The sequence below is a fragment of the Theropithecus gelada genome, chromosome 13, assembly GCF_003255815.1.
Source record: "Theropithecus gelada isolate Dixy chromosome 13, Tgel_1.0, whole genome shotgun sequence".
Lineage (NCBI taxonomy): Eukaryota > Metazoa > Chordata > Mammalia > Primates > Cercopithecidae > Theropithecus > Theropithecus gelada.
In genome coordinates this window covers 57,115,690-57,131,694 of record NC_037681.1, presented here as the reverse complement: position 1 = coordinate 57,131,694, position 16,005 = coordinate 57,115,690, and the positions used below count along the sequence as shown (strand labels likewise).

The 16,005-nt window shown below is 40.5% G+C and overlaps 1 protein-coding gene across 5 annotated transcripts in view; it reads right to left on the bottom strand.

Annotated features, from left to right (window-relative positions):
* Window positions 1-16,005, bottom strand: part of VIT (vitrin) — a 126,349-nt gene that overhangs the window by 74,167 nt on the left and 36,177 nt on the right. For all 5 annotated transcript variants that reach the window (XM_025355062.1, XM_025355063.1, XM_025355065.1 and 2 more), the window contains exon 4: window positions 4,805-4,961. In XM_025355062.1, the coding sequence (XP_025210847.1) occupies window positions 4,805-4,961 (157 nt within the window). The remainder of the gene's footprint in view (window positions 1-4,804; window positions 4,962-16,005) is intronic.

The window sequence follows — 16,005 nt, the reverse complement described above, 5'->3', positions numbered from 1 at the left end:
ATTCCAATAAAAAATTTCATATTCTGCCAAACTAAGCTTCATAAGCAAAGGAGAAATAAAACACTTTTCAGATAAGCAAATGCTAAGGGAATTCATTGCCACTAGACGAGCCTTGCAAGAGGTCCTTAAGGGAGTTCTAAACATGGAAATGAAAGAACAATACCTGCCACCACAAAAACACACATAAGTTCATAGCCCAGAGACCCTATAAAGCAACTACACAATCAAGTCTACAAAACAACCAGCTGACAACATTATGACCAGTCAAAACCTCATATATCAATATTAACCTTGAATGTAAATGGTCTAAATGCCCCACTTAAAAAGCACAGTGTGGCAAGTTGGATTAAGAAACAAGATCCCACCATCTGCTGTCTTCAAGAGACCATCTCACACATAATAACACCCAGAGGCTCAAAGTAAAAGGATGAAGAAAGATCTACAGAGGTCACTATTCTTATATCAAATGTTAAACCAACAACAGTAAACAGACAAAGAAGGGTATTACATAATGATAGAGAGTTCAATTCAACAAGAAAACTATCATAAATATATACACACCCAACATTGGAGCACCCAGATTCATAAAACAAGTACTTCTAGACCCATGGAAAGACTTAGACAGCCACACAATAATAGTAGGGGACTTCAACACCCCACTGACAGAGTTAGATCATTGAGGCAGAAAACTGACAAAGAAATTCTGGACTTAAACTCAACACTTGATCAATTGGCTCTAATAGACATCTACAGAATATTCCACCCAACAACTACAGATATACATTCTTCTCATCTGCACGTGCAATATACTCTATGATTGACCACATGTTTAGCTATAAAGCAAGTCTCAATAAATTAAAAAAAAATTGAAATTATACCAATCATACTCTTGGAACACAGTGCAATAAAAATAAAATCAATACCAAGAAGATCTCTCAAAGCCACACAATTACATGGAAATTAAACAACCTACTCCTGAATGACTTTTGGGCAAACAATAAAATTAAAGCAGAAATAAAAATATTACTGAAATTAATGAAAATATAGACATACATACCAAAACTTCTGGGATGCAGTGAAAACATTGTTGAGTGGAAAATTTATAGTACAAAAGGCCTACATAAAGAAGTTCTAAATACCTTATATTAACAATCTAATATTGGCCAGGCGAGGTGGCTCACACCTGTAATCCCAGCACTTTGGGAGGCTGAGGCGGGCGGATCACGAGGTCAGGAGATCGAGACCATCCTGGTGAACATGGTGAAACCTCGTCTCTACTAAAAATACAAAAAAAAAATTAGCTGGGCGTGGTTGCAGGCACCTGTAGTCCCAGCTACTCGGGAGGCTGAGGCAGGAGAATGGCGTGAACCCGGGAGGCGGAGCTTGCAGTGAGCCAAGATCGCGCCACTGCACTCCAGCCTGGGCGACAGAGCGAGACTCCGTCTCAAAAACAAAAAAACAAAAAAAAAAAACAAAAAAAAAAATCTAATATCACATCTTAGAGGAAATAGAAAAATAAGAACACACTAACCCAGGAGAAAAGAAATAACTAAAATTAGAGCAGAACTAGGAAGAAATTGAAACCCTGAACAGCCCACTAACAAGTTCTGAAATTGAATTAATAAAAAACCTAGTATCCAGAAAAAGCCCTGGACCAGATGGATTCACAGCCAAATGCTACCAGAAGTACAAAGAGCTGGTACCAATGCTACTGAAACTATTCCAAAATATCAAGGAGTAAGAAATCCTCCCTAACTCATTTTAAGAAGCCAGCATCATCCTGATACCAAAACCCAGTTGAGACGTGTGAAAAAAATAAAACTACAGACCAATATCTCTGAAGAACATAGATGCAAAAAATCCTCAACAGAATACTAGCAAACCAAATCCAGCAGCACATCAAAAAGCTAATTCACTGCAACCAAGTAGGCTTTATTCCTGGGATGGAAGGTTGGTTCAACATATGCAAATCAATAAAAATGATTTACCATATAAACAGAGTTAAAAACAAAAACCATATGATCATCTCAATAGACACAGAAAAAGCTTTTGATAAGATCCAACATCCTTTCATGATAAAAACTCCCAACTGGCTGGGCATTATAGGAATGTAACCTCAAAATAATAAGAGCCATCTATGACAAATCCACATCCAACATCATATTGAATGGGCAAAAGCTGGAAGCACTCCCTTGGAGAACTGGAACAAGACAAGGATGCTCACCCTCACCACTCCTATTTCAGATAGTACTAGAAGTCCTAGCCAAAGCAACCAGGCAAGAGAAATAAATAAAAGGCATTTAAATAGGAAAACAAGAAGTCAAACTATCTCTCTTCACTGACGATATGACTCTATACCTAGAAAACCCTGAAGACTCCACCAAAAGGCTCCTTAAGCTGATAAATGATTTCAGTAAAGTCTCAGGATACAAAACCAATGTACAAAAATCAGTAGCATTTCTGTATACAATAATGTTCAAGCTGAGAGCCAAATCAGAACCCAGTCCCATTTACAGTAGCCACAAGAAGAAGAAAATGCTTAGGAATACATATAACTAAGGAAGGTGAATGATCTCTACAAGGAGAACTATGAAATGCTCCTGGAAGAAGTCAGAGATAACATGAACAAATGGAAAAATATCCCATGCTCATAGAGTGGAAGAATCAATATTGCTAAAATGACTCTACTGCCCAAAGCAATGTACAGATTCAACACTACTTTTATCAAACTACCAATGTACTTTTTCACAGAATTAGAAAACACTATTCTAAAATTCATATGGAACCCAAAAATAGCCTGAAGAGCCAAAACAATTCTAAGCAAAAAGAAAAAAGCTGGAGGTATCCCATTATCAGATTTAATACTACAAGGCTACAGCAACCAAAACAATGTGGTATCAGTACAAAAACCAGACACATAGACAACGGAAAAGAATAGACAACTCAGGAATAAAGCCATACACCTGCAACTATCTGATTGTCCTCAAAGTTGACACAAATAAGCAACAGGGAAAGGATTCCCTAGTCAATAAATGGTGTTGGGGATAACTGGCTGTCCATATGCAAAAGAATGAGACTGGACCCCTCCCTATCACCATATACAAAAATTAACTCAAGATGGATTAAAGACTTACATGTAATACTTCAAACTATAAAAATCCTGGAAGAAAACCTAGGAAATACCCTTCTCAACATTGGTCTTGGCAAAGAATTTGTGCCTAAGTCCTCAAAAGCAATTGCAACAAAAACAAAAATTGATGAGTGGGATCTAATTAAACTAAAGAGCTTTGCACAGCAAAAGAACTTATCAGTGGAGTACACAGAAAACCTATAGAAAGAGAGAAAATATTTGCAAACTATGCATCCAACAAAGGTCTAATATCCAGAATCTATAAGGGACTTAAGCAATCGAACAAGCTAAAAACAACCACATTAAAAAGTGGGCAAAGGACACGAACAGACACTTCTCAAAAGAAAACATACAAGCAGCCAACAAACATATTAAAAAATACTCATCATCACTAATCATCAGAGAAATGCAAATCAAAACTACAATGAGATACCATCTTACACCAGTCAGAATGGCTTTTGTTAAAAAGCCAAGAAATAATAGATATTGGTGGGCTGCAGAGAAAAGGGAATGCTTATACATTGTTGGTGGGAATGTAAATTAGTTCAGCCAATGTGAAGAGCAGTTTGGAGATTTCTCAAAGAACTAATGAACAACCATTTGACCCAGCAATCCCATTGCTGACTATATATACCCATTGCTAGGTATATACCAAAAGGAAAATAAATCCTTCTACCAAAAAGACACATGCACCAGTATGTTCATTGCAGCACTATTCACAATAGCAAAGACATGGAACGAACTGAGGTGCCTATCAGTGGTGGATTGGATAAAGAAAATGTGGTACATATACACCATGGAATACTATGCAGCCGTGAAAAAGAACAAAATTATGTCCTTTGCAGCAACATGAATGCAGCTGGAGGCCATTATCCTAAGTGCACTAATGCAGAGACAGAACACCAAATATTGCATGTTCTCACTTATAAGTGGGAACTAAGCATGGGGTACTCATGGATGAAAAGATGGAAACAACAGACACTGGGGAATACAAGAAGGGGGAGGGAGGGAGGCAAAGCCTGAAAAGCCACCTATTTGGTATTATGCTCACATCCTGGGTGATGGGTTCAGTTGTACTCCGAATCCCAGCATAATGTAATATGCCTTTGTAACAAACCTGCACATGTACACCTGGAATCTAAAATAAAAGTTTAAAAAAAGAGCAATGTCTCGGTGACCTGTGGGATAATTTGAAGTAGTGTGACATAAAGTTTCACAAGGAGAGGCTGGGGCAAGGGCAAACAAGAATATTTATTTAACAATTGCTTAAAATCCCCAAATTTGATGACATATATAAGCTCTATGACTCTCAATCAGGATAACAAAGAAAACTCCACAAGAGCACACTATAACCACATTTTCCAGAACAAATGATAAAGAGAAAATCTTAAAAGTAACCAAAGGAAAATGACACATTATGTATAGAGGAACAAAGATAAAAAAATGAATACAGACTTGTCATCTGAAACTATGCAAGGAGACAATGAAGCATAATACAGTACTAAATGAAAGAAGAAAAAATAACTGTTGGCTAGATTTCTATATCTATAAATGAAGATTTTGAGCTAAAAAAATTTGTATATTTTTGCTTCCTAAATATGGCAACCTTGCATGAGGGCTCCCTCCCAACACCTTAATTCCTAGTTAGTTATTAAGTAGTTCAGAGCCACTCACCTGTGGACGGCAGCACCACACACACTGGAGTAGGATGCATACACGTCAGTGCCATAAACATGGAATTTGGGGTCTTGGCATCCTGCTGGACATTTCACAATGAACTCAGGATTGATGATCTTTCCGGCTTTGACATCGCAGTTGATCTGAGGCACAGCTGGGAATACAAAATGAGGTCAAAATTACACCTTGTGCTATTCGTTTATCTATGGGGTGACTCTGTTAGGTCTTAACTATTGACTTACTTAATCTCTAAAAGCCAGAGCCTGGGCTGACTCTACATCCCCTCCCTGTAGTGAAAGCAAAGATATAATTAGGACATTTCCCAGACCAAAAGAACCACAATGACCATTCATTGCCTTTAACCTGCTGAGAACAAAAGCAAAAGGCTGATTCCTGTGCTTATTGAAATAATCAATTAACAAAGCAGAGATCTCTGAGAAAAGACTACCCACCTCCAGTGGCCAGAAATGTTATCTGGAGTCAAGGCAGGAGAGTACTGGTTTTTCAGATGCTCTGTAGCTAACCCAGAAAAAACTCTCATCCAACCTTACAGAAGGAAGGAAAAGGATTCCAGGAAGGGCATACAGTGGGAGCATCAGAGTTAGGAATGACCTGGACAAAGTTGGCTTTCTGGGTGGGAGCTCCATTATGGGGCCTGGTGGGTGGATGGTAGATTGGTAGGAATGACCCAAATTAAGAAGGCTTGCATGCTCGTGTTCTGTGTAGGATGTGGGAGGCAATGAAAGACTTTTGGACAGGGAAGATACGTCAAAAACATGATATTTTGTCTTGATCCTAGAGGTTCCTCTAGGCTTAGATCTGAAGTCATAATGGGAGAGATCTTTTCTTATCTGCCTGGTGGAAAGCTGGGAACTCCCCAGCTGAGCATCCAGGGGAAGCTCATTCATTCTTTCCTCCCTCTGGTTTGGCTTTGCTATTGCTACTGCCAGCCTTGCGCTATCCAGTAGGCAAGTCTCCTGAAGCTGAAAGGTTTTCTGGGGATGAGGTGGAGTAGATGCTCTATTGACTGTATCTAAGAAGGGGTAGGACTGCATATTCCCTGCAAAGATTTTTCCTCAATAACTCCTGAAGGAAAAGGTCCCCTAGAGGACACTTTACTGGTGCCTTTTGATCTGGGAATGTATTCAGTTCTGGCCCCCATTCTTCAGAAGGGACTTTAAAACTTGAGCACAGTACAAAGAGGCAGCATGCTTGGGAATGGTCTGGAAACTACCAAATGAAAGGGATGGTTTGTAGAAATGGTCATTTGGACATGAGGAAGCAAGAATTGGAGGCAACTGATAGTTATCTTCACAAGTAGGATTGTTGTGTGCTGTGATGCCAGAGGGTGAGCTAGAACTTAAAGAACAGAGTTTCTATAGAGGCAAATTTTGCCAAGAAGAACTTTCTAGGAACTGAAATTGTCCATGAAGGAATGAGCTGCCTCAGGAAGCAGTGAGTGGGGTGTTGGTAGAAGTATGCAAGTGGAGACTGAATAGTTATAGAGAGGATTTCTACATTGGGTGAGAAGTAGAATAAAACCCCTCCCAATCCTAAGAGTCTGTAATCCATAGACTCTTGGATCCAGGAGCTCTGCCAGGCCACCCACCCTCTAACTGGGTTCCTGAGATGGTCTCAGAGTTGCTAATGGCTTCCAGCTGTATCCAAAAAGCATATTCTTTTTTAACCCTTGTGTACCTGAATGAGGAGAACCGTATTTCATCCAGGCTGGAGAGAGAACTGAAGTTTTCTGCTCTTTTCTTAAATACCCATCCCAGCCAATTTTTGCTACTCAGGGCTGGGCCAACAGGGAACTTCTCCTGGGAACCAAGGGGTTGAGTTTGATCACAGGCTTAAGCAATTTGTGGTTTACATTAAGAAGTAGAGCACTGTGCTTAAAACAGTTTTGTGGTTTCATTCTCCCCATCAAAGGTTGCCTCCTCACCGGCTATTTTCTTCTTACCTTTCATTCTTTTAAACTCTGATACTCAAGGCTGCATTTACTATTTTGAGTCTCAGAGTATTTTTTAAAGGCAAATTTTGGGATGAAGACGCCAGTGTGGTCTGTTTTCAAATTAGTGAATTGTTTGATTCCTGGATGTAACTGTGTGTTCAACTCTCCTCTTTTCCCCAGATAACTTCCTCACTCCCAAATGTATCTCCTCCCTTAGAGGTAAAGAAAATGAAAGATTTCTTCTTTGTTCTTAGTTCTTTGAAATAGGAGGTGACAAGCTGTGTGCGTTGAGATTAAATTTTGATGTGACTCTGGCACTCTCAGAGTTTGAATCTCCTGTCAGACCAACTAAATATTTTGGGGTTGTGTAAACAAGTCTCTATCTGGAAGCTTATTTCATGAGTATTAGACAATGATCAAACCTGTTAAAAGACTTCAGGGTGCACATGTTACTTGCAGTAGGATTTTCCATGAAATAATTGATTTAAAAGACAAGGGAAAATGTCACATTTTACTTCCTGCTAATCGATTTTCCCTCCTTTCTTTAAGGGGGCATTTGTTTTTTGTTTGCTTGTTTAGTTTGTCTTTTTGTTTTCCCCTCTACAAAGCTCAGGGAAGTACCTTAAATAAGATGTGCTTTATCTGCACCTAACCAGATTAGCAAAACTGGTGAATTCACTCACTAATTTGTCCCACAGGGAGAAAAAATGAAATCAGGCACATGCGTTCATGCACTTTGAAAAAACAAGGAGCAATGGCAAAGTGTGGCTAAAGGTAAAACATTTGTTAAATTTGTACAGAAAATTAAGCTGGAGAGAGTGAACTAGTTAAATTTTGCAGAGTGATTGCCAAAATTATTAAAAAGTGTAATGTCTATGTTCAGCCAGGAAAAAGCAGGCATTTGCATCTTTCTGGCAGCTCTTCTTTAAGTATATGGAAACTCTGGTTTGTTTCTTTACAATATTTTCCCAGTTATTTGTGAGGTAGTCTGTTTTCTTGTAACAGTCAAAGAATCTTCCACCTCTCCACTGAAGGCCCGAATGAAACGAATCTTGGCCTTTCCTCTGAACCTCTTTGAACTATTCAGCGCTTGCCGCTTAGGTTTTCCTTTCTTCCTCTTTCTTTGGTTGTTAAGGTTTATTCATATCTCCCTTCCCCCTTCTCTGAGTTTGATCCTAGAAGTGCGGAAAATCAGATTTCCTTAAGAAGACACGTTTAAATTAAGGCAGCTCGGGAAGTATCATTCTTAGGTCTAAAGGGAGCAGGAAGACATTTGGCCAGAACAGTCAGAGGGGAATGCTGTGTCCCCACAGCTAACCTCAGGTGAAAAATTATTTGTAAATTCTAAAAAGATCTTATTCTAGAACACTTGAAGAAAGAAAGACAAAAGCCTCTTCTATTCCTTCCTGATTGGACAGTTGCTGGCGTCCATGAAGGAAAGTCTACACCAAAGTCACAGAGAGCTGTGGGGAGCCCAGACCTCTTCAGTGGAACCTTTGCACAGAAACCTGTTGCTTGGCCACCTGCTCTGCTTCTCCCTTTGTGCCCCCACCCTCTCTCTCATATGATTACTTAAGATAATCTTGCCTTCTCATAGACACTCTCACTTTCTTATCAGAAATCACATTAGAGCATCTCAGTATCTGCCAAGGGTTCCTTCCCTAAGGCCCTTGGAACTAGCCACAGGGAAAAGAGAACCACTTGCAAACCAGATCGAATTGTAGGATTACCTTTAGGTCACCGAGGTTTATGCGTCTGCTGTAGTGATCTCACAAGAGTTCCTGGGCAAAAGGTCTTATCTCAGAACAAAAAACTGGTACTACCTGAGTTAATTTTTAGTACAAAATTAGAATCTGAGAGGAATAACTGCAAATATTTCTGCTGTTGGTTGGGTCTCCTGCCTAGGCTAATAACAGTGATTATTAGATGATGTCACATACAATAAGCCAACTAAGTAGTAGGCCAAATCAAACTGTAGATTCCTTATTTTGCCACTCATCTTTTCAGTGATCTCAGGCAAGCCACATTGCTTCTGGAAAACAAGTTTCCTTATCAACAAGCAATCATCGTAAGCTTGCCTCATGCCTGTTAATAAGGAAAAATTATTATTTTTATTTTTTTAATGAAGAATTATAACATAAAAAAGCACTTATGCATGAAAACTTCTAATATTAAACTTAATTTTATTGGACTGTGATATTCAACTAGAGTGAAATCCTGTTTTTAAGAGAATTATGCAGAAAGTCCTTAGTTTAATGAAATAAAAATATCATTAATCTGAAGATGAATGCATCGTTCTCCTTGATCCTGACATCTAGGTCATTTTAATTCTTCCTTTGTAGCACCTTCTTTCACAAAGCATTCTTATCTATTTTTCTTAAACAGTCTTTGATCACATTGAATCTTTGCTCAAAAACCACACTAGGTTTTTGCTGCCATTAGGAAAAATTCCAAAATCCTTAAGGCCTTTCCACAGTTTCTTCCACGGAACGTCTGGGCTTGCCAATACTTGCAATAAAGTCTCTACTTTCTGAACGCATATTGTCTTGCACACTTAGCTTGAATCATTTCTCACATCTGAAACCATTTTTCCTTTCATCTGTTTGAATGTTACTATCTTTTAGGTCCCGGTTCCAGTTAACATCTTCATTCATCTATTAGAATATAAAATTCATGAGGGCAGGGACTTTTGTCTGTTTTGTTCACTGCTGTTCAAGAGAATGTCTGCTGAATGAATAAATGGATGGATTGAGTGATTGGATGACAGAGGGTAACTGGCCTGTGGCAACACAGTTTTAGGGCAGCTGCAGAAGTTTGTGTCTTTAAAAATACACAATTGAACAATTGTTCAGATATCAAGTGGCAGAACTAAGACCTGAACTCAGGCCTGTAAACCCAAAGCCTTGCCAGCTCCACCTGGTTGCCACTTGCATGACTGAAGGGAAGAAGTAAAACTGCAGCTTCTCTAGTCTAATCTTACAGGCTTTTCTGAACTTGAAGATTGCTGACAACCACTAGTGGGTGAATGCAGTATATATCCGACAAATAGGTTTGTTTGTATGCGTGTGTGTGTGTGTTTATGTGAATACATGCATGCATCTGTGCATTTACCCCAAATACCTGCAAAGTAATTCTTCTAGTGTAATTTTCCATTGTATTGTTTTCCTGTTATTTCTGAGAATTGCCAGGGTAGAGTCTACTCAACTGAAAATCTGTAACACAGAGAGTCTCTGCCTTCTTTCTCATCCACATATCAGAAGAAGGGCTAGAAAGTTATTCTTCCTTTTTCATGGTCTGAGAAAGGGCCCACATACCAATCTGTGGAGAACCCACTGGTGTTGGCACCAGGTGTCTAAGAAGCAAGCAAACACTGGGGATTACTTGCAAGTTGCTACACATAAAGCTACCGAAGAAGCTGTGTGCATGCTATACCAAATCTTACAACCATGGAGCTGTATTTCTCTTCATCAGTGTCCAATGCACTAAGTAACTAAGTCCCAGAACAATGACCTCTTCATGCCCTAGGCAGTAGGTTCAGGAATCATCTACTCTTTCAAGGTTGATTGCAAAAATCTTTCCATGCCTTACAAGGTATTAAGATTAATTAAATGGAGAGAACTATGTGAATTACATGTTGTACATTTCACCCCAAATTAAGTCTATTTCAACAGACTCCAATGTAGATGGAAATATTTCAGAATGTAGCTCTACTGCCTGTGGAGAATATCTTGTTTATCTCACTGATTGTTGTCTTCATCATGTAAATTTCCTGCTTAGAAAACTCTCAGGAGTCCCCGCCCTCTAGTGAATGACAAAGAAAAAAAGCTTCTCAGATTGACATTTCCTGGTGGGTCCTAATCCACCTTCCAGATGCATTTCCATGACTCCCCAACACTTAAACCCACCATGCCATTCACTGCCTCCTGACCTCGTCCTCTACTTGCTTCCCATGGTATCTGGGCTTAGTCCACCTAGAAAGCCCTTTCCCAACCTCTGCCTGTAAAAATTCACTTATTTTTCAGGTCTTATCTTGAACGTTCTTTCATAAGACCAGCAGGAGTCCTATTGTAGACTCCATGTTTGTTATTCTCCTATAGAATTGACCACATTTTGCTTTATTTTATAGTGGCTTTTGTTGTTACTGTTCATTTGTCCATACATCCAACAATTACCTAATGAACACTGATTGGATCTTCATGGTACTTTTGGTCTTGCTGGGAAGACAGACTGTATAAAAAAAGCTCTTAGAGTAATATGTGGTAAATAGAGACAGTCCCTGATTTACTATGATTTAACTTAAGATTTTTCAACTTTATGAAGGTTTTTTCAGGGTATTAAATGCATTTGTGACCTACTATGGGCTTATCAAAGCACAACCCCATTGTAAGTCAAGGAGCATCAGTACTTGATGGAGAAAGTGCAGTGCATACAGGAGGCATCTAACCTAGTTCTGAGTGTGTGTTGAGGATAGGGTTTGGGTCCAGCAGGGCTATCCTTTGCATGCTTTTGTTTTGCCTTATACAAGATTGATGCTTTCTGAGGTCACAGACTTTGCAGGATGGGCAGCCAGTAAACACATTGCATGGAATCATCAATGGCTCCCATCTGCATAATGTAATCTCATCTAACACCACTTCGGACTAAGGCCATTGCTTCCGGGGCTCTTCTGCAGCTCCATTATGTGTGAAAAGCCATTGATGAGATTTTACAACTTAAAAGCTTTTCTCCCTCTAGCACAGACACTCTGCCAGGCAGGAATTGTTCTAGAGTCTGGTGGACATAATTTATGTGAAAATATATGATGTGTTTATTACAGTATGGACTGAAAGGCTCATAAGTTAAAGAGTAGGCCTTTTTTGAATGTGTAACCTACACATAAATGAAATTAATCCTTAAAATGTGTAAGGTATTATGACTGCCTTAGGAGAAGTGTGTTATGAACACACCTAAGCCCTTCAATCTTTATTTGTAGCCTTAAACAATCAAGAAAAATGCAGCCACATTTTGGTAATTTGTTAGAAAGTGCTTGAGTAGGTTTATGCTGACTAAACCTGCTACTGAGGTGCCTCTGGCTAAGGTTAGATCTATGACTCTAAGACTTATCGGGAAAATGAGAGCCTTGAAAATGTCACCTCTAAAAATAAAGTGATAAAACTCTCATTACTGCAGTAAGGTAAACTTTACCTTGGATTAAACAGCCCATTAATTTATTAAGTCATTAACCTACGTTTCTTCCCATTGCATTTTTTCCATCTTACTATTCTAAGAAGGTAGATGGGCTCATGTTTTCCCACCTCTGGATCTCAAGATTGCAGGAGAGAGGCCAGTGGGTCGCAAAGACAACACTCTCTCCGGGCTTTGAAAAGTAGACTTTCCAAATTCCCCTTGTTTCAGGGCACTGGGCTTGTTCAGCCCAAAGACTGATGGAGACACAATGATCTTCTACGACTGGGAAGGTGGGAGTGGCCAAATAGGTTCCAGTAAAGGAAACATCCCTTGCCCTAGCAGCTGCTTTGAGGAGCACCACCTCAGGGCAGCACCTGGTGTGATGCACCTTGGGGTGGACATTTAGGTACAGGGCTTCCCCACCTCTGCCAATATCCCATCATCCAGGAAGCAGTGGGGTTGCCCACCTTCCAAAGATAACATGGACTTGGACGCTGAGTAGCTGACCACCCCGAATCTTCTAGACTGCACAAGCCCTCTCTGCTGGAGCAGAAAGGGAGGAAGCCCTTGTAATTAAGGACTTTGAATTCCACCCCCGACCCCAGCAATTGGCAGTTTGGAGTCAGACTTAATTTGATTTTGAAAATAATGTGATAAGCCAAATATGGTGGGATAAAGTTGTATCCAATACAACTGAGCACATAAAAGCAAAATATTAGCTTAGAATGAATGGGCCTATGGGTTTGTGGAGTAGAGCTGTGAGAATCCATCCAATTGCTTTTTATAGCTTTGTTTTTCTTTTTCGTAAGACCCCCATGCCAGATTATTTTCTTTTTTCTTTCTTTTCTTTTCTTTTCTTTTTTTTTTGAGACAGAGTCTTGCTCTGTCACCCAGGCTGGAGAGCAGTGGTGTGGTCTTGGCTCACTGCAACCTCTGCCTCCTGGATTCAAGCAATCTGCCTCAGCCTCCCAAGTAGCTGGGATTACAGGTGCCTGCCACCGCATCCGGCTAATTTTTGTATTTTCAGTAGAGATGGGGTTTCACCATGTTGGCCAGGATGGTCTGGAAATCACGAGCTCAGGCAATCCGCCCGCCTTCGCCTCCCAAAGTGCTAGGATTACAGGTGTGAGCCACTGCACCTGACCTGCCAGATTATTTTCAACACGCTCTTAAATATTACCTTCTTGGTCCAAAGGGTCCCCCACCAGTGGTGCTAAGTGACATCCATGAGGGGCACTGGAGGCCATGGACAGATGAAAGAAATGCAAAGAAGGAAAAAGGGGCGAGAAGACAAAGAAGTGAAAAAGAAGGGAAAGTAGAGAGGAGAGAAAGAGATAACTACCAAAATCAGTGGAAACCCTATAAGTAGGCAGAATAAATGTACTGGAATGGCAGGCGTTTTCAAGCCAAGCCCAAGGAAGACAGTTATGCTCTTCTCCTTCTCCCATTTTCCCCATACGTTTTCTACTTTACTTTCTACTTAGTCAGCCTTTGATTATGCAACACCCTCATCTATTCCCAGGCAACAGACACCTCATTCTTTAGTCCCACCCAGCTCAAGAGGAGGCCACTGGGGAAACGTAAGGGTTTGAACCTCACCCAGACCTGGGTTTCAAATGCGGCCCTGCCAACTAGTGTCACTCAGGTACTAGATCCTCAAGAGTCTAGGAGAGTGCCCCCTGTCTAGGAGGGGTCAGGAAATTAATCACTGACCAACACTACCAAATTACCTTCTCCTTGTTATTTGACTTAAGACTTCCGGGTCGTGAAGACTGTGAGTCTTGAAAAAACACTGGTGAAAATTGAGGGCTTCTAAAAGAGAGGTTAGAGGGCACTAAAGGGAACCTACCTAAATGATTTCTCATTCATATCTGCAAGAAGCCCTTCTCTCTCTAGTCCACTGGTTATCACATTTTACAAGGCCTCAGAATCACCTGGAGAGGTGGTTAAAGCACAAATTGCTGGGCCCACCCTTGTAGTTTTTGACTCAGGATGTCTGGGCCGGGTGAGACAAAAGGTCCCGGATGATGCTGATGCTGCTGGTCCAGGAGTCACACATTGAGAACCACTGACCTAGTCCTATCTCACATTAAAGCTAAAGTGGTTTGTTTAAAGCCCTGCTTTTATCATTTCACTTTCTGTTTAAAACTCTTCAATAGCATCCTGTAAGATACATTTTGAGGTATCGACGCTAACGGTTAGATGATCAAGCTTTTTTGTTTAGTGAAGAGGAGAGAAGCCATTGCACCTCGACCACCCTGTCCTCTTAGGATGTTTTCTTAAAGACATAAGACATAAGAAGCCAGCCTTTTGATTTTACAATGCGAGGACTCTGGCCTTCTGTAAGGATCTGTAAGCCCTTACCTCCAGAACGGCAAGAGAAATTGTAATTGTCGTCTTCCAACTTACTATATAAAGTTGTGTGAAATTCTGTCCAGACTTTGTACACACTTTCATACTATCTGCATATGCATGTAAATCTGTAATGCTTACTCACAAGTTGTGTTCTCTCTCTTCTCTCTTCATATCTTCAAATAGTGCTACAAAGGAGTTGTTGTTAACGTTGGCAGGGTTGTTTCATTTCCCTAACACAACCTTCCTTAACACTTTACTATTCTCTGAGGACCATGCTGCTTTTATAGGGGTGGACCCCTGCCAACCTTGCCTGATGCAATTAGATTCTCTCTCCCAGGAATTTGGGATCAGGACTGAGAGACATGATCTGGAGAGAGAGAGAGAGAGCGAGAGAGAGAAAGAGAGAGATGCACAGAGAGAAGAGGCAGGGGTGCCGGTTCCTGAGGCCTTTCCATTTGCAGTCCAACCCGAAGGAGTTACAGCTGCATTTCCTGCCTTGGGTTCTGTGAGCTACCCCACGTCCTGCCCAAATCCCCCTTTTTGCTTAAGCAGATTGGCCTTGGAGTTCTGCTAATTGCAACCAAAATAACCCACATGAAGATACTTCCCACTGCCCTCTCGATGAAGTCCAGATCCCCTGAACATGGCAGCAAAGCTCTTCACCATCTGGTGTCTGTTTGCTTTCCATCTTTTTCCTCAACACATTCACCTTCCACTCTCTATTTCTGTATGTTGAACTACTGTTTAGCTTTTTCTACTCTTCAGGACTTGGGCACGACGTGTTCTTTCTGCTTATTGCACTCTTTTCTCCTCGTCTTTGCCTGGCCAATCCCCATTTGGCCTTTAGAATCAGTGTGTGTCATTTTCTCCAGGAAGCCCTCCCAGATACACAAATTCTTTTCCTAACTCTCTGAGTACCTTTAGCTCCTCTTGTCCTAGCACGTATATGGACAGTATCATTGCCTGTTGACTTGTCTTTCTTCCACCTTAGACTGTGAGCTCTGTGAGGGCATAGGTGGATTCTGGATTGCTTTTGTTTCTGGGTATCTAACACAGTGCCTGGTACTTGGCCAGCACCCAATAAATACTTATCAAATGAATGAATAATGTGCCTTCCTTGCTGTCAGTCACCTCCCCCAGCAGCAGACTGACAATGTTGAATAGAAAAAAGAGAGAAAGAAAGAAAAAGACTTTGGCCTCAAGCTATAGACTATGATTTAGAAATACTCTGGAGATTAAGAATCAGATATCTCCGTGGTTTGGGAATATCCAATTACCTTCATTGTATCTTTTTTTCCCTATTTAATAATTGTGCCAGAGCTTCTAATTAGAGAAAAGACCTCATGCATTTATTGATTCCAATGTGCTGCATCACTAGGGAGATTTTGAGAATAAGGCTGGAATTTAGCATATCAGAAATTCAATCCATTTGAGATCTCTCAAAGAGGTTTGCCCTTGGGTCATTTAGCACAGACTTTCATAGTCACTGCAAACTGTTGTCATGGTAATCATGGAACCTTTCATGATTTTTGTATATGAGTTAATGAAGACACTGGAAACAGCCCAAAGGACTTCATATTTGGGCGTGCATTTGTCTCCATATTAACCTAATCATTGTTTTGAACACACATCTGCCCCAGGGCCGGTCCTCTTGGCTCTTGGTCCTGACAGAAATAAATAAACAACTGATTCCTTTTTAGTATTTCAGACTAGGAGGCTGTGG